General features: G+C 40.1%; 2 protein-coding genes and 1 pseudogene across 2 annotated transcripts; all 3 read left to right on the top strand.

The window, feature by feature from the left end:
• Positions 1-1,455: 1,455 nt before the first annotated feature.
• LOC144712153 (type II inositol polyphosphate 5-phosphatase 15-like) lies at positions 1,456-9,437 on the top strand. The gene is made up of 11 exons (XM_078586345.1): positions 1,456-2,473; positions 3,535-3,787; positions 4,030-4,831; positions 5,536-5,660; positions 5,728-5,812; positions 6,433-6,598; positions 6,682-6,722; positions 6,814-7,066; positions 7,141-7,264; positions 7,962-8,313; positions 8,758-9,437. The coding sequence occupies exons 1-11, from the start codon at positions 1,519-1,521 to the stop codon at positions 9,073-9,075; spliced, it is 3,474 nt and encodes a 1,157-aa protein (XP_078442471.1). The 5' UTR covers positions 1,456-1,518; the 3' UTR covers positions 9,076-9,437.
• On the top strand, positions 3,829-3,951 carry LOC144714027 (5S ribosomal RNA; annotated as a pseudogene).
• Positions 9,438-22,795: 13,358 nt separating the features above from the next.
• On the top strand, positions 22,796-25,743 carry LOC144712142 (wall-associated receptor kinase 2-like). The gene is made up of 3 exons (XM_078586334.1): positions 22,796-23,662; positions 23,781-23,948; positions 24,029-25,743. Exons 1-3 carry the CDS (start codon positions 22,813-22,815, stop codon positions 25,246-25,248), a joined length of 2,238 nt encoding a protein of 745 aa, XP_078442460.1. The 5' UTR covers positions 22,796-22,812; the 3' UTR covers positions 25,249-25,743.
• The last annotated feature ends 249 nt before the right edge of the window (positions 25,744-25,992 follow it).

Raw genomic sequence — 25,992 nt, 5'->3', positions numbered from 1 at the left:
TGGAGGAGGAAGAAGACGGTGGAGATCTCCGCTCAAGCAGCAGCCATGGCGGTAGCGGCAGTTCAATTGCTTCAATTGACAGCCTACGAATCAGAGCTGCATTGCTCGATCTCTGTCTTTTTCTGTTTCTTTCCATATTTATAGCGGTCGAGTCTGTTTCTGTTTTCAACCGGAATTTGTTTGTGCATTAATCTCTTTCAATTCTCAAGAAGTAGCCCCTTTAGTTTCAAGAATGCAACAAATTTTCAAGTTTTTCTTTTGTTTAGCTTGTTTTGTGTGGTATTTTCCTGTGTTAATTGTCTGGATCATTTTGAAAACTCGTCAGTCGAAAAATTAGGTCTAGGTCTATGCTAGTTTCACTCCGGAAGTTCATTTTTTATCGGTTTTTCATTCTTCCGTGATGTCAGAAAGATGTAATCTGACAGTCCAGTGCTGTTTTTCACATTCTTGCAAGCGTAAGGGTTTTTTTGGTTTTTTATTCTTAACAATTTCTGTTATTTTCAAAATTTGGAGATCGCTTAATTTTAAAAAAAGTAACCGCAGAGTTTCAAGAAAGGAACGAGTTTTCAACTTTTTATGAGTTCACAAAATCTTAGAGAGAAATATTCCATCAAAATATATGTAATTTTCTTAAGTCCGACCTAGGACTAGAATGCATCAAATTTTGGAAATTTGAAGACAACACTATTCTTAGTGATAAATATTTTATCTAGACGAGTCGAAATAAATCAAAAAGGTGAAATAATCAGGTTGGTTGAAATTCTCAGTCTGATCTTGTGCTATTATCCTTCTTGCATTATTCAGAAATTGAAATGTCTTAAATTTGAAACTCAATATTTTACACAATAAACAAAATAATTCGAAACACAAAACACAATTCAAAAGATACATTTTGAAGACGTCTTCATCAAAATATTATCATCAGTCAAAATATTCACATCTCCCAAATTCTGATAAGATTTGTCTGTAAATCTTTTTAGCAATAAAAAATGTTAAAGTTTTGTTTACAAGAGATTAACTTTTGGGAATTTTTTGGAGCCCAACTCAATGAGATAATTGGTTTCTCGTTTGACTTTATACGCACCATACAATTTTAAAAGTGGAAAATAAAAGATTGTGCTGACATCATGTATTATGGACAAAAGACCCAAAATGACAACAGGAATATACTTTTGCCAGTATATTTTAAGAAGGCCGAAAAGGTAAATTTTCACATTTGAATCTATAAATAGTCAAATAATAATCAAACAACCAATAGAATGGCGACGTGTCACCCTCTGATTGGTCGAAAACCAAAAATAGCCATGGCCGATTCAGCCGCTCATCCATCCCTACGCCGTCAGGATTTTAGAGATTAACCGAGATTATTTAATTTAAATAAATTCCGTTTGAAAAGACAGAGAAGACTCTCGGCCACTATATATAACGAAAGAAACAGAAAGAGAGAGAGAGTTTGTTACCATTCGTCGTCCTCTTCGCCATTCGCGGCGATCTTCGATCGCCGGAGGCGGATTCGAGATGGAAGAGGAAGAAGAAGGCAGAGATCTTCGCTCGAGCAGCAGCCATGGCGGAGGCGGAAGCAGCAGCGGTCGCTTCAGCCGCTCGTCCATCCCGACGGGATCTCACAGGAACAAGATCATCTCCTACAGCCAGCCGCTCTCCCGAGACGGCGACATCGTCGGCGAATCCTGGCGCAGGAGCTCCAGGAGGAACAGCCGGGAAGAAGATAGAATCCCTAGAAGTCGATCCAGCAGCGACAACGAGTACAGCACTGCGGACGAGGACGATCGCGCCATCGCAAATCCCTTTCATCGTCCGGCAAATCTTCAGAATCTTCTTATTTCGCCCCAATCCAATCACCAGCAGTTCGGAGGAAGTCGGTGTCTCGGTCGGATTGCGTCGGCCGGAGAGAAAACTGCCGGATCGCCGTTGCCGGAGTTCGTGGGAGCTGGAGGAGGCCAGGGGATCTTCAAGCTGCCGCTGCGGGCGCCGGTTCATCCCGGACGGCCTCCGTCGCTTGATCTGAGACCGCATCCTTTGAGGGAAACGCAGGCTGGATCCTTCCTTAGGACCATTGCTTGCACGGCAAGCCAGCTGTGGGCCGGGCAGGAATCTGGCGTCCGGTACTGGAATTTCTCTGAAATTTACGATGGAGTGGACCCGGACGGAAGGATTTCCGTGAGGGGCGACGAGGAATCTGCCCCTTTCCGCGCGTCTGTTCTTACGTCTCCTACATTGTGCGTGGTTGTTGATTCCGCCGCGAATTTGGTGTGGACGGGGCACAGGGATGGTAGAATTCGATCGTGGAAGTTGGAACAGGCTACAGATCAGAAGTTAATTGCGTCGATTGACTCGTTTTTTCCCCCGACGACGAGTTCCAACTTTAGAGCTCAACATATTTCTTCTCTTAAAGAAGGGCTCGCGTGGCAAGCGCACCGAGCTCCAGTTTTATCCTTGATCGTCACATCATACGGTACCCAGAATTCTACACATCGTCGTATTTTTTTTAGTTTAATTTTTTGGTATTTGCTTCTGTTAATTGTCTCGATCATTTTCAAGACTCGTGATTCGAACAGTTTTGGGGGTATGTGTATGATAGTTGTACCCCGACATGCCACCATTTTTGCCTTGGAAGTTCTTTTTTAATACGGTTTTCATTCTTCCGTGACTTCAGAAAGATGTACTCTGACTGTCTAGAGTTATTTTCTTCATTCCTGGAAACATACGGGATTTTGTTCTAGGCGATTTCTGTTATTTTTATCTGGCCTTACTTTTTAATCTTATTCATTGATTTCTGTTTTTTGCAGCTTTTCTGTACATATTTGAAATGGTTTAATATTCTTCTTCTTCTGAACTAATTAGTTGAATGAAACTGAAGCAAGATCTAAGTAGCCATTGAACCAAGATTAGATTGTCTTTCTTTTGTTCAGAGGAGAGACATTTTTGTGTGATGTATTTTGGACTTTTGGACTGAAGATGAAAGTTGTTCCGCCATCTGAAAACTGTGGAAATACTGCACATCTTTTCATAAGCTGTCTGAAATAATACTTTCTAAAGTCTATTGAGACGGTACTTTGAAGTCACAGGCTATCGTATTTCCATTATGTTTATCTCATCTTCAATCGTGCTTCAACAATGTAAAAATATACATCAGTAATAGCTTATTTCCTCGTCCCTACTGTGTATCTGGAAGACCAAAAGCAAATTCTATCTTTTGGTATGAATTACTGATATCTTTTTGCTGCTATTTTGTGGCCCACAACTTTTTTTTAAATGGAGGGCTAGGTGAAGAGGGATTATTGAACCATTCGTTTTAGATTCCAAGTTCTTTAGAATGAATGTGAGAAGAGGCAAGAAAACTGCTTGGTCTCATATAGATTTTGCTTTTTACTGCCTAATTTTGGAATCAGCAATAAGGGAAATACTTTCAGCACAACTCTCAAATCTTATCCGTCACTTGTAGCCTTTATTTTCTTTCAAATGGGAACGACCTCTTCATCTGATCCAGTGGCCCTCCATTTTTACAAAATTCAGGGGACATCTGGTCAGGCTCTGAAGGGGGGATCATCAAGGTATGGCCTTCTGAAGCCCTCGAAAAATCTCTCTCCTTCCCCCCAGAGGAAAGACACATGGCCGCCTTGTTACTTGAGAGGTCATATATTGACCTCAGGGCCAACGTCACCGTCGGAGGCAGCTGCGCATTGCCTGTCACTGACACAAGACACTTGCTCTGCGACAACCTCCGTTCCAAAGTCTGGAGTGGCAGCCACCTCACCTTTGCCCTCTGGTTTTCTGCCTTTCCTCTTCAATTTCATTTTAAAATCATCATGTTGTATTAGTATCAGCACACTAGTGTACCGGATCCCATTAGAACTCCGAAGTTAAGCGTGCTTGGGCGAGAGCAGTACCAGGATGGGTGACCACCTGGGAAGTCCTCGTTGGTGACCACAGCATGGGCATGTGATCACAGTTCAAAATTTCAAAAAAAAAAATCATCATGTACTGATACACATATTAATGTTTGGGCAGGGACTCACGGACAAAGGAACTTCTGAAAGTGTTTGGCATTGACGGCCAGGTGGACACCAGGCTGGAAATGCTCTCTGCCACAGATCCGTACGGAGAAGAGGTGAAATTGGCTGCAACAGGGAAGAAGGAGAAGTCTCAGGGCTCAGTTGGCTTCTTCCAGCGCTCAAGAAATGCGCTTATGGGAGCGGCAGATGCTGTCCGGCGTGCCGCCGTAAAAAGCGCCTTCGGTGACGACCAGCGGAGGGCGGAGGCTATTGCCTTGACAGCAGATGGTGCTGTCTGGATGGGCTGCGCCAACGGCTATCTCCTCCAGTGGGATGGGAATGGGAATCGGGTCCAGGACTTTCACTACAGCTCTTATCCCGTCCTCAGTCTCTGCACCTTCGGGGCACGGCTATGGGCTGGGTATGCCAACGGGTCTGTCCAGGTGCTGGATCTGGAGGGCAATCTAATTGGGTCATGGGTGGCCCACAGTAGCCCAGTAATAAAGATGGCTGTGGGGAATGGGTTTGTGTTCTCACTGGCCAACCATGGCGGGGTGCGAGGGTGGAATCTGATGTCTCCCACATCGGTGGACAAGATGGTTCTGGAGGAACTTACAGACCGGCGGCTGCTCTACACGAAGGAGGAGAGTATGAAGATTTTGGCGGGTACCTGGAATGTGGGCCAGGAGAGGGCGTCACATGATTCTCTTATCGCCTGGCTTGGAGGTGCAGCTTCCGAGGTTAGTCTGGTAGTCGTTGGATTGCAGGAGGTTGAGATGGGGGCTGGCTTCCTAGCCATGGCCGCTGCAAAGGAAACTGTAAGTTCATCCCTGCTAACATAATCTTTCTTTTTTAGGGAAATCTATTATTATTTCTTGTTATTTATCTACGGAATATCATAAATTCAGATCTTTTTCCCAATGTTTTACGGTTCTAGAAGATAGATCTTGTCTCTGACATGCGTTACCTGGAAAAATTGTTCCGACTATACTGTTTTGGATAGCATATATTATTGACTGCATTGATAATTATCTGCTTAATGAAATCAGCAGTCAGAGTTATTTTCCAAGCGAGGTTCCCCATAATTAGTGGGATAAACATGTTTGTAGGCTTGTTTTAATGGAAGTATTTACTCTTCTTTTTTCATATTTCATGCCAAAAATGAGAATTTATCATATTTTTCATTTTCTAAAGATAAATTTGTACATCTAGAATCTTTCAGATTTAGTGGACCAAACCCTCTTGGATTCGGGTTCTTTCCTGATAAATATGAGTCATCTCGTCATTCTCTGTAACCATAAGTGGGTGACAACATTTGGGGCAAGGACAAGTTAGTCATCTTTAAACCAACCTTTTGTCTTCCCCGTCTGGAATATTTTGGCCAAATTATGCAATTCCGGATTTGATATTACACGATTTACATTGGTGGCTATATTATGTTTATGAATTTATTGGTCTTTCAAAGATCTTGGGTTTCCATTCTTAATTATTTGTCTCTGGCCTGCGGTTTGGTTGGTTTTAGGTAGGATTGGAAGGGAGCGCTAATGGACAGTGGTGGTTGGACAACATTGGGAAGACATTGGATGAAGGGGCAAGTTTTGAGCGTGTGGGGTCACGTCAACTAGCTGGGCTTCTAGTGGCCGTGTGGTAAATAAAGATGCTCCTCTAATTACTGATGAAGAGAACATGACCTTCTTCTTCTTCTTGTTCACAGGGCCAGGCGGAGCCTTCGAACCAACATAGGTGATGTTGATGCCGCTGCTGTCCCCTGTGGCTTCGGCCGTGCAATCGGAAACAAGGTCAGCAAATTTTCAACTTGTATTGTTTTGTTGGATTTTTTACTTATTGTGTTTTGATAGCTTCTTTCCTTTTATATTACGCAATGATCTAGAGCGCATTTTTCAGAGAAGAGAAAAATATTGTTTCTGTCTGATGTTGTGAAGCCTGATTTGAACCAATGTTTTAAATGAATGTTTTTTAATGAAACATTAAATGAATGTTTATCCATTAATGTTTGATAATAATGGTTTTATGATGGTAGGAGATGATCTGGGAGTTGATTTTTTAAAAGAACAAAATATATTGTATTTGAATGGATATATATCGTGTTGAGTGATTAAACCTTTATTTATTAGAAATGTTACAGGTTCTGATTTTTAGAAAGATGGAAAGTATTGTTCCTGGCTGAAGACAGGTGGCCTGGTCATAATGAAATATTTTTGGTTGGAATTTTTGACTTGTCGATGAATAATGTTTCTTGCACAGGAGCTGATTTCTAGAAAATTGTGTTGTCAGGCTGAGGATGTCAGGATTGATATAAAAGGGATAATTTTTTCTTGAATTTTTACTCATTCTAGATTGATATAAAACTGTATTTTAGTATGGGAAATGATCTAGGATCTTATTTTCTCGTCATCAGGGGGCTGTAGGATTGAGAATAAGAATCTATGACAGGATAGTTTGTTTCATCAACTGTCACTTTGCGGCCCATTTGGAGGCAGTCAACAGGCGGAATGCCGACTTTGACCACGTTTATCGCACAATGAGCTTCACCAGGCCCTCTCAGGGCCCCGGAACTGCCAACGGTAGCGACAAACCCGCATGTGCTAAGCAGTTTATGTGGTGCCTGCAAATTGAACTGGGATTTTCTTTTCCCCTTTTGTTACAGTGGGCGCGTCATCAGCCGTTCAACAACTCCGTGGCCAAAACGTGATTACACAACGAGCTTTCTTTTTTCTTCAAAATTTTGATTAATAGTTGGAATATCAACCATAGGAATATGTATGTTAATATTTTTCAGGCGGAAGACGGGAGGCCGGAGCTGGCAGAGGCAGACATGCTCATCTTTTTGGGGGACTTCAACTATCGGTTGCATGGCATCTCCTACGACGAGGCCCGGGACTTTGTCTCGCAGAGGTGCTTTGACTGGCTGAGGGAGAAAGATCAGTTAAGGGCGGAAATGAGACAAGGGAAGGTTTTCCAGGGCATGCGAGAAGGGCCCATCAAGTTTCCTCCTACCTACAAGTTCGAAAGGCACCAAGCTGGCTTATCCGGTGCTTATACAATACTAGTTATTTTTCCTTTTTCCTCCGGTGCATTTTTCTTATGGTTTTAATTTTGTTCTCAGGCTATGATTCGAGCGAGAAGAAGAGGATCCCCGCTTGGTGCGACAGAATACTCTTTCGTGACAGCCGCTCTGTTTCAGCCTCTGTCTGCTCTTTGGAATGCCCCATCGTCTCTTCCATTTCTCTGTGAGTTTTTTTTTCCTCAAGCCCCCATCTCTCTCTTTGTTCTTCGTTTTTCTTTCTGTGATTGCATATTTACCGGTCTAGGACGATCTTTTATCTTTCCATTTTCCTCCACTTAGGTTTTTAACTGTTAATCTCTCTAGCTCAGTATTTTTCCATCTGGAGAAAGTCTGTAGTGTGTCTCATCTTTCTCTCTTTGGCTGCCTACGCATCTACATCGGAATTATTTAGTTTGCTCAATTTTCCTACGGTCCTTCATATTCCCCCATCACCCTTTCTTTCTCTTTTTTTCTCTAACTGCTTATTCTCCTATCTTGCGCAACCTGCATGTCTTTCCCAATTCCTCATGTTGAAGATATTGGGTTCTACCTTGAACAATCAAAAGCTACCTCTCTCTCTATATATGTATGAACACTTACTAGTTTTCTCACCACCCAGATATCTATCTCTCCTTCTACATCTCCATTCATTCATTTTTCTTTGCACTCACTTCCCTCTTTCTCCATCCATGTAATTCCTTCATCTATTCCTAATTCTCCCCTCCATCCATGCATTTCTCTCTTTTCCCACATATGTACTCAAAGTTAACCCATTGAGCTAGGGGTCTTCTTCAACCGCTCTCTCTCTCTCTCTACCTCCTTATCTTTCTCCCGTTCTCTCTCTCTACCTGCCTGACAGTCATATCTTATGGCAATGCCAGATATGACGCGTGCATGGACGTCACAGACAGTGACCACAAGCCTGTGAGGTGCATCCTCAACGTGGACATCGCACGTGTAGATGAGGTGATCCGGCGGCGAGAACTCGGAGAGATACTCACATCAGATGAGATAATTGCATCACAGCTGCGCGAGTTGCGAGTCGTTCCCGACATTATCGCCAGTGCGGACGTCATCATCCTCCAAAACCAGGACCCCACCATTCTCAGGCTGACCAACGTCAGTGACACACGAAAGGCTATCTTTGGCATATCCTGCGAGCGACTGTCAACTGTCAATGAAGATGGATCCTCCATCCGTGACCGATCTTTTGGATTCCCCTGCTGGCTCGAGGTATTCCTTCTCTTCACCCTAAGATCAGATCACTGATCTGGTAAGCTGATTGATTGACCGATCCACCAATGGTCCAGTCCACAATCTTAACTTGTCAACCATTTGATGATCTTGATCAAGTCATGTTGATCAGTGGAGTTAATCTACCAAGAGTTGGTCTGATCTGTGATTTGATCTTGCACTCCACGAAGAAGCTATTTCATCCTTTCACACGTATTAGCACGTGGTAGCTTTCCATTGGATGAATGTGTATTTCATCTTAATCTGTCAATGGAATCGATCAGATCAAAATACTTGATCTGATCAACAACCTAGGACTGAACAGCTGCCTGGATCAGATCGGTCCACAGCACGATCAAGATCCAGACCAAATGATTAACTCCACTGATCAACGGTGAATCCCATCAGTTTAACTCACCTCTGATTTGATTTGTGATTTTCCAGGTGGAGCCTGCGGGCGGGATTATTGGGCCGGGCCAGACTGTTGAGGTATCCCTGCAGCACGAGGACCTGCCCACATTGGGGGAGTACGTTGACGGGGAGGCAGACAGTTGGTGGGGGGAGGAGATGAGGGACAAGGAGGCAGTGCTGCTAGTGCACGTCAATGGGGAGTACTCCATAGAAGAGCGCACGCATCGTGTCACCGTGCGCCACGAGTCGTCCAGCGGCGGGGGCGGCTCGAGCCTCCTCCAACGTGCTGACTATCGCCCGTTCAGCTCCGCCGACCTTCTCGACGACTTTCCCTTCATGCATGGGTCGTGAGACTCGTGCCGCAGACTGTACATACACATAAAAAGGAGACGACGACTGACACAGCAGGAGAAGAAAGAGCGAGACCAATATAGTGGTTCTTTGTTATCATGGTCGGAGCACTCTAGAAACAGGTATAATCTTTTGAGCCCAAACAATTGTTTTTTAGAGAAGTCGTTGGCCTGTCAGGATTAGTGTGTTCAATTGTTTCCGATTTTAGAGGATGAGTAGCTGATAGGCTTTGATGCTTTGATTTTATGATAAGCTAGCTCTCAGTCTATGAATCAGAAAATATGGGTTTGGACCGGAAATAATCGTTTGTTACAAGTAATTTCTAATTTGTTATTTGCTGTCAAGGGCAAACTTTTCATTTTTTTATGGATTGTATGGGATTGAGAGCATTAATAACATTCCATGCTCTTGGGCTGGTAAGAAAAAAGAGAACATTTCTCTTCCCTCTTCATCTACTTAGATAATTTAAGATTTATTTAACAATGGGGAATATTTCTCTTCTCTATTTAAACCCTTTCCTTGTTATCTTCCCTTGGGATTTTGCTTTTCTGTTTTCTTTGCTCAATCTATTGGCGGACCCTCTTCACTGATGGTTAACATAAGACGGTGTCCTTTGGCACGCCATTTGGTATCAGAGCCAGGTTGTGATAATAATTTGAGGTCGGTACGACGGCATAAAACAACTGAAAGAACTAGGGTTCCATTGAGGGAAGGCTTCTGTGAGTGACCAAAGTCATACAGTTGGGTCAAGGCATGGGTTATTTAAAAGGAGTTTATAATTTAAGATAATACATTGGCAGAGTTATGGATTTGTTATTAACATGGATACCTTAGATTCCTCTTGTAGTTAAGTGGCTGGAATCCTATCATTAAAGTAGGGGATTGGATTATCAGTGTGCTCTTTCTTATTTTGAGTCTGATAGAATTCTTCAGGACATGACAAGTCTCAACCAACAAAAAAGTAAAGATAGTTATTGTGCTCTTTGATGACTTTGTCAAACTTTGGAGAAAATACCTTTGAGTTGGACCTAGAAAAGAGTAATCTCAACGTGGGAAATAATCGATTTAAGGCATAAAACTAGTTCCACTCTAGTGGTTGTCAAGTCTTATCCAGGAATGCATAATTTTACATTACAAAGGCTATGGATGACCTAAGATAAATAGATGCATTAAAACTTTTAACTACAAGATTAACTTCGCTCTACTTATAACTTGGATTAAAGCTATTATATTATATCCCACATATGATAATATCTGAGGATGAGAAAATGAAATGATGCATCAATTTATATAGGCTTATGTTATTCCATAATATTGACCAATATTTTATTTTCTTAGATCCTCACTCTCAAATTGCCTCTTGTAATTGTCTTAACCATTTTCCGTTTGAATAAGAGAAAATATAAAAATTACTTAGAAATGATGCATATTGTTTTAAACATTGAATTTTAATCTAAAAGCTTCACCATCACTTCTAGGTGGGCCTGCTCTGATGATTATCCTTCTAAATACATCGTTACTTTCCCCTCTTGTGGTCTTTATTAATAGATTTACACTTCTAAAGTTTTATAATTTGCGAATAAATGGAATTTTCAAAAAATTTTAAAAATTCGAATTTATTTTCAAATTAAATAAATATATTCTATCAAATTTCTCAATGATCTATGCTTCAAAACATCTATCTAATTCTATTTATAATAACTTAAACATACTTTGAATTATTATTTTTAGCATTCTGACAAATAATCCGTTTAAGCCTTTGAATATTTCATACATTTCAACATGATCTAAGTCATAAATTATTCTACACTGTCCTCTAAATTCCATAAATTCAATCTCATTCCAATGCTATTCTGTCGCTTCTGCTCATTTGCACACCTTCCGAATTTATTTATATTTATATTTAATGTCATGCACTTTCTCTGAAACTTCAAGTCAATCAACTCCTTTCTCTGCCGTATGTTAATATAATCCTGTCTCTGCCTTTCATTATCTCATTCCCTGTTTATATTCCAACTTCAAAGGCATGCTTTAACCCAAGATGTCCAAACTTATTATCCAATACAAAAATAAACATTTATTTAATTTTTAGTAATTTAATTTATGTATAAGTATCATCTTAACTAAAGTAAAAACTATAAAATTTTCAATACTTTTACCATTTTTTATCTTTGATCTGATTTATCATGATTATTTGATTTATCTTCAAATTTGAAACCTTGAAATTATGATATCAATTGAAGGATTTTAAAAAATTACCTTAATTAATATTTTCCCCAAAACAAGCTCATGATAGCTCCTGTTCCTTCTTTTTATTGATTTTGACAGCCAATTACCAGTATGTTATCTAAAAGTGATGAGACTAGTCTATCATAGTAACCAAGTTCAAAATTTATCATAAACGATATGAAGGGATTATATTTTCTTAGGTCTATCAAGGTTTGCAACATGTGATTCACATGATTTAGTGCTAATTTCGATTTTTGGATGACATTTAAAGGGATCTTGAAATTGATATCTGCCCAGTTTTCTAAAATTAGTTAATTTTTTCTGCAAAAAATGATTTAAGATTTGATTTTCCCAAATAAATACATGAAGTTTTTCCTTGGATCAAGGCTGGCTAAAGACCACATGATCATGGCATAGGACCAGTTTGTGATGCACAATTTAATGGAGGTAAAACACATTAAATATGTGATCAAAATATAGGTTTCTCTACCATACGACACGTTTTGTGCGTCACACACATATTGAACCATGTAGTTCAGTCTGCACTAAAGAGTTTTGATATCCATTCTGAAGCACACATAGTGGAGATAAAGAGAAAAGGGAAAAAGAGGGATGCCATGGATGATAGTGATTCCAAGTGGAGGATAGCCTAGATAATGAAGACTCATCATGTCCACAAACTGTTTTTTGGGTAAGGTGGTGATAAAATTCAGGACATTGGTTCAGGCCATTCTTCAAACTACAAAGTGATGCATGTATTATGTAGACTTTTCTAGGGTGCAAAAATTGAAGCCAAAGTTACCTATAGTTGACTGCTCGACATGGTTGAATAGTACTCAAGATGTGCTTGAGGAAGGTATTTAAGCGAGACATATTCAATCTAGGTGTCACCTTCTTCACATCAGGAGGGAAACGACTCAAGGAGCTTGCCTTCCAACACACATCCCTGTCAGAATCCATTATTCCATGCATCTGTAAATCAAAATTGGAAAATAAGTGTGGGTAAAACAGGAAAATACCTTCTGCACCGACAAATCTGCAATATGATGATAACCAATGAGTATGCTAAACTTTTAAAATTGGTCGTGGAGGCTTTGGAGTCTACTGGATGACAAGTGGGAGAAGCTGCCATCATTTTCAGTTTTCTAAGAGAGCTTGGAACTAAATATGGAAAATTTGTGGTTAGGATAATGTTAACCACATGAAACTCAAGATATTGTGACCAACCTTAAGGCACACGATGCTTTCCTTAACTTCAAACAAAGTACTGGTTCCAGCATCTTTCCACCAATGGTCAACAATAATCAATTCCCAAGGCAGCAACCTTGAGCTTATGCTCAACAAAGAGAATACTATCAACCAAGAGACTTCAATCAAAGCCGTGGACATGGAAGAGGAAGGATCTAAAGATTTCAGCTAAAATGCTAGCTCTGATCACAATTGGGTCATAAATATAGGGAATTCATGAATCCATCAGGAACCCTGAGACAATTAGAACTGCCCACCAGGCGCCATCTCCACAAGCTTCTACAGTCAACAGCCCATAAAACAAAGCGTGATATCCAGACAGTGGACCAACACACCAGGTCATTACAAATCAATACATGATTTTCCATCCGACCGACTATCATGGAAATGATTACCTTCAGATGGGTAATGGTGCAGGTTTTAAAATTCTATATATTGGCTCTACTAACATCCCCGCTCTTGATAAAATGCTCTACCAGTGACTAAAAAATTATTGTCCATTCACTCTGACCCCTATTTCTAAGAAACCATACTTTTAAGAAATCCCTATCATATTTTGTCCATTCATAGTTCACTCTGACCTGTGTCAACCTTCTCTTTTCATATCATAGTTTGAATTTAGTTATTATGTCATATTTCATGACTTTATGAAGTACATATGGCTCTATCCTTCCAGGAAAAAGAGTGAAGGATTACCCAAGTTTATTGAATTTCAAATACAAGTTGAGAACCAATTTTCTACAAAAATAAAACCTTTCCAATCAAACTGGGATGGAGAGCATAAATCTCTCCACTCCTTCCTAAAAACCCAAGCCATTGTTCATCGTGTTTCATGTCCACATACCCCTAGACAAAATGGAACCACCGAGAAACAATATGGACACATTATAGCTTTTATTCGTGGAGAAAATGTGCCTAGAAAACTGTATGACTAGGTTGTAGCTATAGCTACATATCTCATCAATAGAGAGCCAATGCCCATAGTTAAAAACACGTCATCTTATGAAATTCTGTACAATAGCTGGCATGATTATTTTATTTAAGAACATTTGGATGTCTTTGTTATAAATATTTGAAATAGTGTACACATCATTTGTCGGAAGCAATATCCGAAAAATGTGCCTTCATGGGATACATGCCCATGCACATAGAATAAAGATGTCTCTCACTACACACAGGTAAAATTTACATTTAACATCATGTTGTTTTTGAGTAACATATGTTTCCCTTCTCATATCTACAAATATTCCAAAAATCACTTACTTTATTTGATAATTAGACACCAAATGCCAAAATGCTTTTCAGTCTCAACACCAGTCAAGCCTACTTCCTTTACAACAACATCAAAAGATCAAAACTGGATGCAGGTAATCGTGGGCGAATTGGAGGCCTTAAAAGAATACATGGACCTTAGTGCGAATTCAAATCAATGTGGATTTGGCTGTAAGTGTGTTTACGAATTGTAATCGAAGCCAAATGGGGAAATTGATAGATACAAGTAGTGTTCGCCCATCCCGAAACCGACATCGGATTATGGTATCTGGAGGGATGCCAAATTTGATATCGGAAATCACATTTCCGATATCTGTTTTTACCGATATCAGGACATCATATAACGATATCGAATATCGGTTGCTACAGTACAGATATCCGATATCGTCTTCTGTTTCTATGTCGTCATCCACCTCTGTCTCTCGGAAATCATGATGATATCGGATATCAGAGTTGGATATCGGATGTCTTCTTCTTCTTCTGCTAATTCTCTTCTTTCTTTAATTCCCTTCTTGCCACGTGGTTTATGCGGGGCAATGTGGCCAAATCTCAACCGTCGGAAATCATATATACCCCTCATAAGTTTGATTTTTCTTCAAAATGGCATTACAGATTCCGAGCACAACATATCCGGATATCGGTTTTCGATAACTGGATACCGGTTCCGATATCTGGATATCGAAAGCCGATATCTGGTATTCGATACCTGCCTTGTCCTTAACTGTTCGATATCCATCCCGATATCTGTTTTACACATGAATTTTGATATCCATTCAATATCCGATATCCGGTATCATAAACTGCCCTGATTTTTTATGGATATCAGATATCAGTTGTCTAATACCGGAAATGAGATAGATATCAGACAGCCGTTTACTATATACAATGGCAGATTGGTAGCATAAGGTTTTAACCAATAGGAAGGATTCAATTTTACTAATGCATTTAGTATTCCTTAGGGATACTAAATGTTTTAGTAAAATTGAAAATGAAAAGCAGTGTTTACTTATTTCCTTAGCGATTAGCTGGAAGATTGATCAATTAGATACACCCATAATTTTATTGCATGGGGACTTTGAAGAAACCGTGTACATGTAACAATCTCCTGGCTTTAAGGGTTATGTTCATCCTGATTATGCATGTCACTTACAGGAATACATTTACAGTCTAAAACAATAAGTTCAAGCCTGGTTTCTTGAACTGTCCTCTTGTGTTATGAATCTAGGTTTCGCAAGATCAAAAAATGACAATTCTTTGTTTTTTAAATACCATAATAGAAAGAAAATCTTTACCTTGATTTCTGTAGATAACATATGAATATTGTACCCTCAACATAGTGATATTCATGACTTACTAAACCTCTTAAATTACCAATGTGCTATTGATGACCTTGTTCGGACAAAATACTTCTTGGCCATTGAATAGATTCCTCATCCTGATGGATATATTTTGTTTCAATCTAATTATCTCCTGTCTTTACTTTAACGTTCTCTTATAGAACATATAAAGCCATTATCTCCTGTCATTACTTCAATGTTGGTGCTCTTCAATATCAAACTTTCACACCACCAGATATAGGATTTTCAGTAAAGGGAGTGCCAGAAGATGCATCTACCCAATGCTGATCGTTGCCTAGCCCTGTAAACAAAGAATTGTACACTTACTTTGAAACGTCAAAGACACCCTTCTTCATGGTCTACTCATTTATAAAAAATCTGACTCAACCATCAATGCTTTAAAAAACTAAGAGTTGTCCGCTAGTGATGTAGATTGAGCAGGTGACCAGGCAGAACGAAGGTAGGTCCACTAGTGCATACTTGATACATATTTTCTGCAATCTGGTTTCACGGAGCTCCAAAAAGCAATCAACCATGTCGATCAAGTACCAAATCTGAATACAAAGCATTTGCTTAATGCAACAAATGATGTTATGTGGGTGCAATCAATACTCAAGGAGCTTTTGATCTTAAAAAATACGTCCAATTGTATAGTGTGATAACATTGAGGCTAGTTATTTGGCTGGAAATCCAATATTTTACGGTCGGTTGAAACATATCAAGATCAATTACCATTGATTCTGAAAAAAATTTGCTGCCAATACACTCTGGATCCAGTTCATCAGGTTCAAGATCAAGTCGCCAACATCCTCACCAAGCCACTCTCCAAATATGATTTTATTTGTCGTGAGAGCAAACTCAATGTCATTGGCACCACTGATGAGTGTGAAGGGGGATGGTTGTTGAGGAGTTTTACTCAACATGCCTGCATGATGACGAGCAATAGGACTTACCATAAGATTATAGTAAAGATAGGACACATATTCTATACTCTCTGAAGAGGTTTACTAGTCTTATACATAGATGGGAAAACATAGATGGTTAGGATGCACCATAGATAGGAAATAGACACAATCAAGTAACATCTCGATAGGACCGTTAGATTGATTATGGAAATATTAGATTTAGGAAACTTAATATTTTTATCATTACTATTACACATAATACCAACCTATGTGATGATCTATGGCTATGAAAACAGTAAACACTGTTTTCTCGTTCTTCTCTTTCATCTCTTCTGCCTTGATCTTCTTGGTGCAATCTGAAATTCTCAACATTGAGCTCTAAACTCGATGTGTCAGGGACACCATTTGCTATATCCTCTAGAAGGAATAAACTAGCTCGTATCCATTGCAATAATGTGTCTATCAGCTACCATGGAATAAGCGGTTATGCACAGTCAAACAGGTGCTTCTCCTTGTGCTTGTATTCATATAATTGTACTTGTATTTCTATAAGTCATGTTTAAATGTCCTACTATAGGGCATGCCTTAATATATGAGATTATCATTATACTATTAATATATGAGATAAAAAGTTTATATGTCCTACTTTAGGACATCCATATCTTAGGAGGAACTAAGAACTAGTGTATGATGTAAGGTAGGGCAGAGGAACCATGTAGTTTCTTAAGGGTATATTCTAGAATTACGGGCAAATCTATTTTTGTAAACTGAGGAATGTTATACTTAGAATAAACTCAATGGTTCATCAGAAAGGTGGCTGATAAAGGGATTTTTAGTAGTAAAATTATATACATTTCAGAGTTAATATATGCATTATTTTATTAATTTTATCTTTATTTTACTTTAAAATTTCCCTCTATGCATTATTTTATGAAAATTCGATACATTACCATTTTTCTCATTAAAATCCTATTTAGTGTTTGAATGACATTTTTATTTTGTTCAAAAAAATTGCTTAGGAATCATTATGGCCTTTTAAAGAAAGAAAAAGAATAAATAATTCAGATATGGGATTTTATATGAAGTCAGTCAGACCAGGGCCAGTCGGTAACACCCAAGCCAACCACCAGCCATTGAGCACAGATCGCTCGAGCCGGCCAGCAGCCGGCGCGCACTCCTGCACAACAGCCCAAAGTTCACATCAGTGCATAGCGAAACCCACATTAGGCCATCAGAAGCTCAAAGGAGTTCAGTTCGCACAGAGAGGGAAGTTGTTTCATTTCAATCTATACCTCTATGCAAAACTTTTATAGAATATCCATTTTTACAATTTTCCAATGTGAGATTAGTAATGGCCTGTTGTTTCAGACCCGTGTTGGGACGGGCCTAAACATAATAGAAAAGATCGCGGCCCAACAGGCCACGATCTTAGAAAATGGAAGGAAGATTGGGCTTTGACCCCACTCAGCCCAAAGCCCATGTATTTTTGGGCTGATTTTTATAGGTTATCTTAATCACGACTGTCCGATCTTCTTAAGGAAGATTGGACGGTCTACATTATTTAGTCTTTCTTCTTTCTTTTTTAGGCTTCCGTATTGGTTGTCGCGGCTGACGCATACAAGAGACCACCCAAATGAATGAATCGCAATAAGGAATGATGATGAGGCTGATGACAGGGCGAGCTGATGTGGACAAAGGGGTACACTAATAAGAGATGGGTCCATGTCTGTGATTTAATCGCAGCCGTTCAACTATTTCAAAGGTGTATTGAATGGATAGGGGGTAATACAGTCTTTCTTAAATCCCTGTTGTCATCCTCATTGGGCGGGGGTGAAGGCCGCGATGAGGGGACCATGGGCCAATCTGATGACCCCTAGAGGGCTATTGGATCGAGCTTGATCCCTTCAGGGGTCAAGAGAAATCCTCTCAATCCCTTAAGGGGAGATTGGGGGCTCAATTTTTCTGCATTTTTCATCCATTAATATTTGCAGGCGCAGGTCCCTTTTTGGAGATCGGATTGCTTGGTAGAGTCATGACAGGTCTGACTTAACATCAGGAACTTGGGGGAGGCTTCAGGGAGAAGGAAGAGAGCACTGATTCTGCGCCAGCAAGGGAAAAGGGAGAGGGGGAAAATGCGCACCGACATTAGGCATTGGTGATTGGCGCTGCCATCCCAAATTCTTTCATTTAGGGTGGAGTCCAATAATCTTGACTTTATCCTTGTCGAAATTTAGGGGGTTCACAATATAAACTTGATTCAAGTCTTTTAATCGAATTTTTTTTTTAGTTTAATCAATGATTCATCACGGCTATTCCGTTTTGGCATTCCATTGAACACCTTGTGTGTTCGATAAATCAGCTTTGATTCATATAAGTTTGTTTTAAAATCCTGACAAAAATTTAAATATGGACATTTACATATCCATTTACTGTATTTCAACTCTCTTGGGCATTCTATTGAACACCTCTCAGGTGTCGACAGAATCACCTATATGCTTCACTCGATTCTCTATTATAGAATCATAATAAATAAATAATAATATAAAGTTCTGATTTCTATCTCCTTTCAGGTATTTGGTGAAACACCTCTCCGGTGCTAGACTAAATCAACCTTTTAATTCTCAAAATCAACCCTAAAAATATACATAAAAATCTAAATACCTATTTAGAACTATATAGTAGCTTTTAAACTCATATAAATCGAATTCCACTCTTATAACTAACTTAGTAATAATAATATTCATCCTTAAAATTCTTATTAGTATTTTTAGTTTCTCCTAACTTTCTTCTATGCTCTTATTATCATCCTTTTACTTAAGCTTTTCCATGCAAAACCAGAAAATTAACCCTTCTAACTCTCTAGTTAGTTATACTACCTTACAGAGTCATCTAGCATATCTAATTAAGTTCTCTTACTAAGTAAATAATCTCTAGACTTACACCAATCTTCTCTACTTAATCATTAGAACTACTATTTTTTATAACTCGTCCTACATCTCTCATTTCTTTCTTATTTCTAGTATCTATAAAAATAATATAAATAGTATCTAATATTCTACCACTTACTAGCTACTTATCTTTTACCGCATTCACAGTCTTCATGAGTAGTTTATTATCATTTAAACTCAATTATTAAATACATCTCGAAAGGCTAGTCTCTGTAGAGACAACCTCACTCCCAGTATACGATTGAGTGAGTTTTCTATTTTTATCAAATTTACTCGATTGTAGACAAATTAAAATTGCAGTGACACTAAAAATTATTACCCAATTGGCCTCCACCAATGGCTGACGCTATTATCAACATTGATCATCAGTCAAATGGAATTTGAATTCTATAACTTTTCTTCTGGTGTGAAAACTCAGATTTCTGGCTAAGTATCATGGTATTTTCCACCCAAGTATTGCTGTAGATTCCTGTGAAATTTCATTTTTATTAAGAACAGAGTGAGTCCAAAGGACTTTTGTAGCTATAGTCACTAGAGATTTATACTCTGGCTTTGTGCTTGATCTTGGAACTGTAAGTATTTTTTTAACACTAAAATTCTGAATTGGTTGTTAATGATGATAAAACGTTCATCTAGATATGTCTTTTGGATAACTTGCTGAATCATCATCACAAAAAGTATTGATAATAAGATTTGAACTTTTATGTATAGAAAGAGAGTAAAAAATACCTCCTTTTAATAACCAGAGTGGATTCTTCAGGGCTACCCAATCTTCTGGTTTTTGGACCAGCTTCTTCTGATGTGCCTGATTCACGGCCCAATCTATGTCGGGGCCCGTGAGAGTAACATAGTTGCCAGTAACATGTAATTAACTATTACCCAAACCCAATCATAACAAGAAACAGTGAATAGATAGTAATATATTATTATCCATTTCTCTATTTTGATCTAGAAAGAAAATGACTAACCAATCTATGTCAGGGTTCGTGAGAGTAACATAGTTTCCAACAACATATACTTAACTAATATGCACTCCATGAATAGGTTAATATGATAATATTTACAAGTTTACTTTCATGAAATTGGATATATATGTGTTTTATTAAGCCTACATAAATGAAATTCATTTATACAACAATTTCTAAAAAATTATAAAATTTAAAGTATATTTATCAATTTTCCTGACATCATTTTCTTAACTATATTTAATTGTTGAGTTATAATATGATTGTTATTAATTTTTTGGACATTAAATTCATGAGGAAATGATTTTTCTATGTCAAAATATATATTTAATTTTATGTGAATTATGCATTTATTTTCAGCTTCTATTACTCGGATGAGGAGGTATCGCCATCTGATACATCAATTAAAGAATACTACATTCTTCCTATGAATGATTGGTATCAACCAAATCATTACGTCTTGTTAATGATTTATGTCAGCCCATCACTACAATGGTACCATCAAAATGGAATTAATTGCTGACCTTTTAATTATTTATGCTCCAACGATGACAGAGTACATAAGCAATAAATGTGTTGCGAAGACAAGGGAGAAACAAATGAATATAATCATTATATCAATCTTTAATATTTTTTAACAGAAAATGCATTCCAGTGTTGCGGGCTGATGCACCGCCAAGTTATAGAATAATAATATATGGTTACAATATCTTTTGTCTTTTTGATGTTGGAACAAAGGGGGAAGGGATTGAGGATAATGAACTAATTATGGCCAATCATCTCATTTATTGAGAAATAAAGACAAACCCTAAGAGTGATGTTACGGTAGTGATAAGGACAATGAGAGATAAATATTTGTATTGAATCAACATCTAGGAATTGAACTAATTCTGGGCTTGATTTATGATGATCGGGAAGGATGGTTAATATAAAGTTTTGGCGAAAGCTTTGTCTTTCTCTCTTCGATCCATTTGTATTATTGCACGTTTAAATTGAGCCTCAAATTTTTAAAAAATTAATCATGGAGCTTGCATCCTCCAAGAGAAAAAGGTCAACGAAGAAGTGGGAAGCCTGGTCTACATCAGTAATGTGCCTTCATATTGTCATAACATAGGAATCTAATGTAAGTCTCTTGCATTACATTAATCCAACTTCAACATATTCAATTAGGTAGATACATATCCATTTCATCTTTCCCATCTCAATCTAGAATCATACGTAATCATTAGACATCTAATATCATCTATACCCTGCCCCAATTTGATATATTTTCATCGTGCCTCTGCCCCCAATTTGATATAAACTAACCACCTAGTGAGTATCACTATCTCATCTCAACGTCTTCATCTCATCACTACTTCCTATCTCCAATTATTTACAGAGTATTAATTCCCCAGTTTCTTTTCCCTATGAAAATGACCCAAACATGTCCTCTATCTAGTGTATTTATGCAAGTATCATTTTATAGAATGTATTGATTTAACTCAAATTCCATGATGATGCATTAGACCCTGAATTTAAGTTAATCAAGAGAAAAAAACTTTTAATTTGAATAAACAAGGAAATCCTCTTCTATTAATTCATGAGTTAACATGCGAGGAAGCAAATGGCAGAAAAGAGATTCAAGCCGGAGGTATTCATCTTATCACCAATCAGAACTCAGAAATGAGAAGCTTTATTATTGTAGACAGAAGTGAAGGTGCAGAACTGTAGGTGTAGCTATAGTCAATGAAAAAAGTGACGGGGTTTAGTGGCCAGAACAGTTCGGGGGAAGGAGAATACCTGAAATAGAAAACATTATCAATTTGATTTCTTGTGTCATTCATGCCTCCTATCACCATTACGTCGTTAGTTCCTAAACATATGCCATTGATTAGTTACTACGAAATAACATTTTGATGCTTAATTTAACGCCCTGTTATTTTTACCCAAGCTATAAACCAAGAGTTTGTATGCGTAATAATACCGAGTTGAAAATCCCAGGGAAAAAAGATATTGTTATCTTTTAGCCATGATGCAGAAAAACCGGACAGTTATTTGATACAACTTCATTTATAACAAATATTTATCATGGACGATGTAAATCATTGATTTAGTATAAGTTTACCTTTCATTTTGAAGGCTTAATCCCATCTTCATTGGCATCATAAAATCTATCTGAGTTTCTAGGAGAAATGATTATAAAGGAGTAAAATTTTCTGCTGATTATTAATGAAGCAGAGGAAAATGGTCAGTCCTTTTCTTATCTATCTGGAGCAACAAGAGAAGGCCGATTGAGACTTACGAATTATATATAGTACTCCAGATTTAAACATTCACCTTTAAATTTTCTAAGCGAGATCAATTCACCAGAAAAAATCTCTTAAAGTGAACAATTATGCTGTGAATGTCTCACGCTATACTCTCTTACAAGAAGTCAGCACGACGAATAGATTACACTAACCATCAAAATATATTTAAATTAACAATATTCAATGCTGACCGTCAACTGACCTTTTCTCTTGGTTTGAAAATACATTGTGCCCTGCCGAATGGACGAAATTTAAATGCATGTTCACCCATCCTAGGACGGTATTTTCCACGCTGACTTTTTCTTGACTCGCAGGCGCACACAGAACTTTCTTTTCGCCGCCAAACGCAAATCGCCGCCAGACGTAATCATAAATGTTCAGACTGATTCTTCTTGAAGAAGTCAGCCTTATCGTAGATAACTCCTTGTCCACACTCGTTACTCCTCCCTCAGAGTAAAGTCAACGATTCAATACCCATTTAAAGATGCGATACTCTCGCATAATTTTGCCAGGAGATGAGAGGAAGAAACGCAGAACTAGCGATGGAGTCGCTTTGGCCTTTGCTTCTTATTCTCATACCGATTTCTTCTGTAATTGCTGAATTCAATGGAGTTTTGCCGGGCTGCCCAGACCGATGCGGCGATATCACTGTCCCTTACCCCTTTGGCTTCGCGCCCGACTGTTACAGGCCAGGCTTCAAGTTAACCTGCAACGAGTCCTCTTCCCCTCCAAAGCTCTTCCTCGCATCCAGCAACCTACAAGTATCAAGCATAGGAGACTCTCTGCTCGTTGCACAAGTACCAATATCACGGAGCTGCTACAATCCAACCGTGACAGGGCCCAACGCGATGGTCACCGTGATCGACGTGTCCCGAACGCCGTTCACTCTATCCTCCGAAAGGAACAAGCTAACTGGTATCGGCTGCGATACTGTGGCTCTCAGCTTCCAAGGAACGGACATTTACGCACAGTCCAGGGGGTGCTTATCCTTGTGCACAGACCCATCTTTTATCGTGAATGGGACTTGCGAAGGTGCTGGGTGCTGCCAGACTTCTATTCCACAAGGACTGCAGCAGCTGAGCACCTCCGTCATGGGTCTGAGAAACCACACGGCTACGTTCAACTTCAGCCCCTGCAGCTTTGCGTTTATCGCGGACATAGAGAACTTCACCTTTCGACTTACAGATCTTCAGACTTATAGGGAGAAGAGTACGGTTGCGGCGGTGCTTAACTGGGCCGTCGGCAAGCAGTCGTGCGCTACCGCTGCGCAGTCGGTGGACTATGCCTGCGGATCTAACAGCGTCTGCGTCAACGCCACTGAAGGCCCCGGCTATGGCTGCCGCTGCAGCGTTGGCTACCAGGGAAACCCCTATCTCGATAGCGGATGCCAAGGTACGCGCAATTACTCTTGATGGGCTTGTTACAGCTATGAACAGAAACCCTGCTTTTGAATTCCCCCCCTCTTCTTGATCTGAATGTTTTTTTTTCGTTTATGTTGTCCTCTCTCTAGATATCGACGAGTGCGCGGATCCTTCGACAAATCCCTGCTCCGATCTTTGCCACAATCTTCCCGGCACGTACGCCTGCTCTTGCCCCAAAGGCAGAACCGGCGACGGCAAGAAGGCAGGGAAGGGGTGCGTTGACGAGCGCAGAGTTCCCCTTCTGCAGATTATTCTAGGTCTGCTCTCAGATAACCATGGCATAATCAACGAGAAAATGGCTAATAATACGTGGGGTATTTCCATAATTAATGCGTAGGTGTCGGCCTTGGCACCGCCCTCTTGATCGCGACGAGCTCGTGGGCCTACTGGGCGTTTATGAAGAGGAGGATGCTACTGCTGAGAGAGGACTGGTTCAAACAAAACGGGGGATTGATGCTTCGCCAGCGTATCTCCTCCTTGAGCGGCGGTGGAAACGGACCCAAAATCTTCACGGTAAAGGAGCTGGAAAAGGCCACCGACGGCTACAGCGAGGAGCGAATTCTGGGCAAGGGCGGCCACGGAACAGTCTACAAGGGTATCCTTCCAGGAGATACGGTCGTCGCCATTAAGAGGTCCAAGGTCGTGGACGCTACCGAAGTGGAGCAGTTCATTAACGAAGTGGTGATCCTCTCACAGATAGACCACCCCAACGTGGTGAAAATCGTCGGCTGCTGTCTCGAGACGGAGGTTCCTCTCCTCGTCTACGAGTACGTTTCCAATGGCACTCTGTCTCGCCATCTGCACGAGCCCACTCGCAAGTCGTCTCTCTCCTGGGAAACCCGCCTGCGTATCGCGGCAGAGACAGCAGCCGCGCTCGCTCATCTCCACTCTGCAACGGCTCAGTCCATCATTCACCGAGACGTGAAGGCAGCGAACATCCTCCTTGATGAAGGTTTCACCGCCAAGGTGTCTGACTTCGGAGCCTCGAGGCTTATCCCACTGGGCAAGCACCAAGTCATGACTCTGATACAAGGGACAATGGGTTACCTCGACCCTGAGTATTTTCAAACGGGGTTGCTCATGGAGAGCAGCGATGTTTACAGCTTCGGCGTTGTTATGGCGGAGTTGCTCACTGGGCAGCGCCCGTTATGCGAACAAAGGCCGCCGGGTGAGCAGAACCTCGCAATTTACTTTCTCCGAGCATTACGAAATGGCCGGATCAGCGATGTTATTGAGCGACGCGTTCGGAACGAGGCCAAGTTGGAGGAACTTGAGGCGGTGGCAATGTTGGCGGGGAGGTGTTTACGCTTGAAGGGAGAGGATCGACCCCGCATGGAGGAAGTTGCTGCTGAGTTGATGAATCTTAGAGCGTCTGCACCGCATCCGGGGGCGCGACAGTCGGCCCAGAAATGGACTGCTCCTTTGGGCAAGTCTAAGGAAGGGGGTGATGTGGAGGAAGATAGCCTGCTCAACGATGCTCGTCCTCCGACCAACTACTCTGGAGACAGCAACAACTGTAACTGTTCCTCATACATGGCCATCTCCTTCCCTCGATAATATTTTAGGGCAACAGCTAGGCTCGTTATTGCGAAAGAATATAAGGTGTCATGAATTTACCTGATATATGCTGATAGTAAATCTCATCATACGGCCACCTAAAAGTCACAACATCCGGAACCTTTGGAATGCAAGCATAATCAGCTGTATGTCCTTCCCCGAAAATAACAATGTATACGAACATTGAAATCGCGATGAAATGTATATCTTCTGTGTTCGTTATTCTTGCTTTTCGGTCTACATTCGGCGTCTCTATTAATGGTCCCTTTCATTCTTCTCATACCATGGTACCGGAGCAGATACGAGTTCCAAATAACATGATGAGTTGGTAGAACTGTCTGGGCAACAGTTGGGTGTAGCTGGCGTAGAAGTGGGATTAAGTCAAGAATGTGTGCCTGGTGAGGATGCTCCCAGGACTCATGGTGCCTCAAAAACAGCTATCAATATGTTGTATCTGCTCGGGTACTTTGCTCACCATCATATTTATCGATGCTTCGACCCAATCTCTCTATGTCTCTCTCTCTATCAATATGTTGCATCTGATGAACAAGAGTTCCCTTTTTCAACATGGTCTTCTAAACCCTCCTCCCCCATGTCCTCATCCCCCATCCTCCAAGGACCCTCCCCATCCCCATTTGCCGAGCTGCCTTTTCTTCCTTGCCAGGCAACACCCTCTCCATCCTCACCAGCCTCCATCAAGCCTCGACTATCTTCAACATCCTCTTACCTTACCACCTCCCTATC

This window comes from Wolffia australiana, chromosome 1 (genome assembly GCF_029677425.1).
Source record: "Wolffia australiana isolate 7733 chromosome 1, ASM2967742v1".
NCBI classification, from domain to species: Eukaryota; Viridiplantae; Streptophyta; class Magnoliopsida; order Alismatales; family Araceae; genus Wolffia; species Wolffia australiana.
The sequence above is the reverse complement of the archived record's forward strand: the minus strand, read 5'-3'. Positions and strand labels throughout refer to the sequence as shown.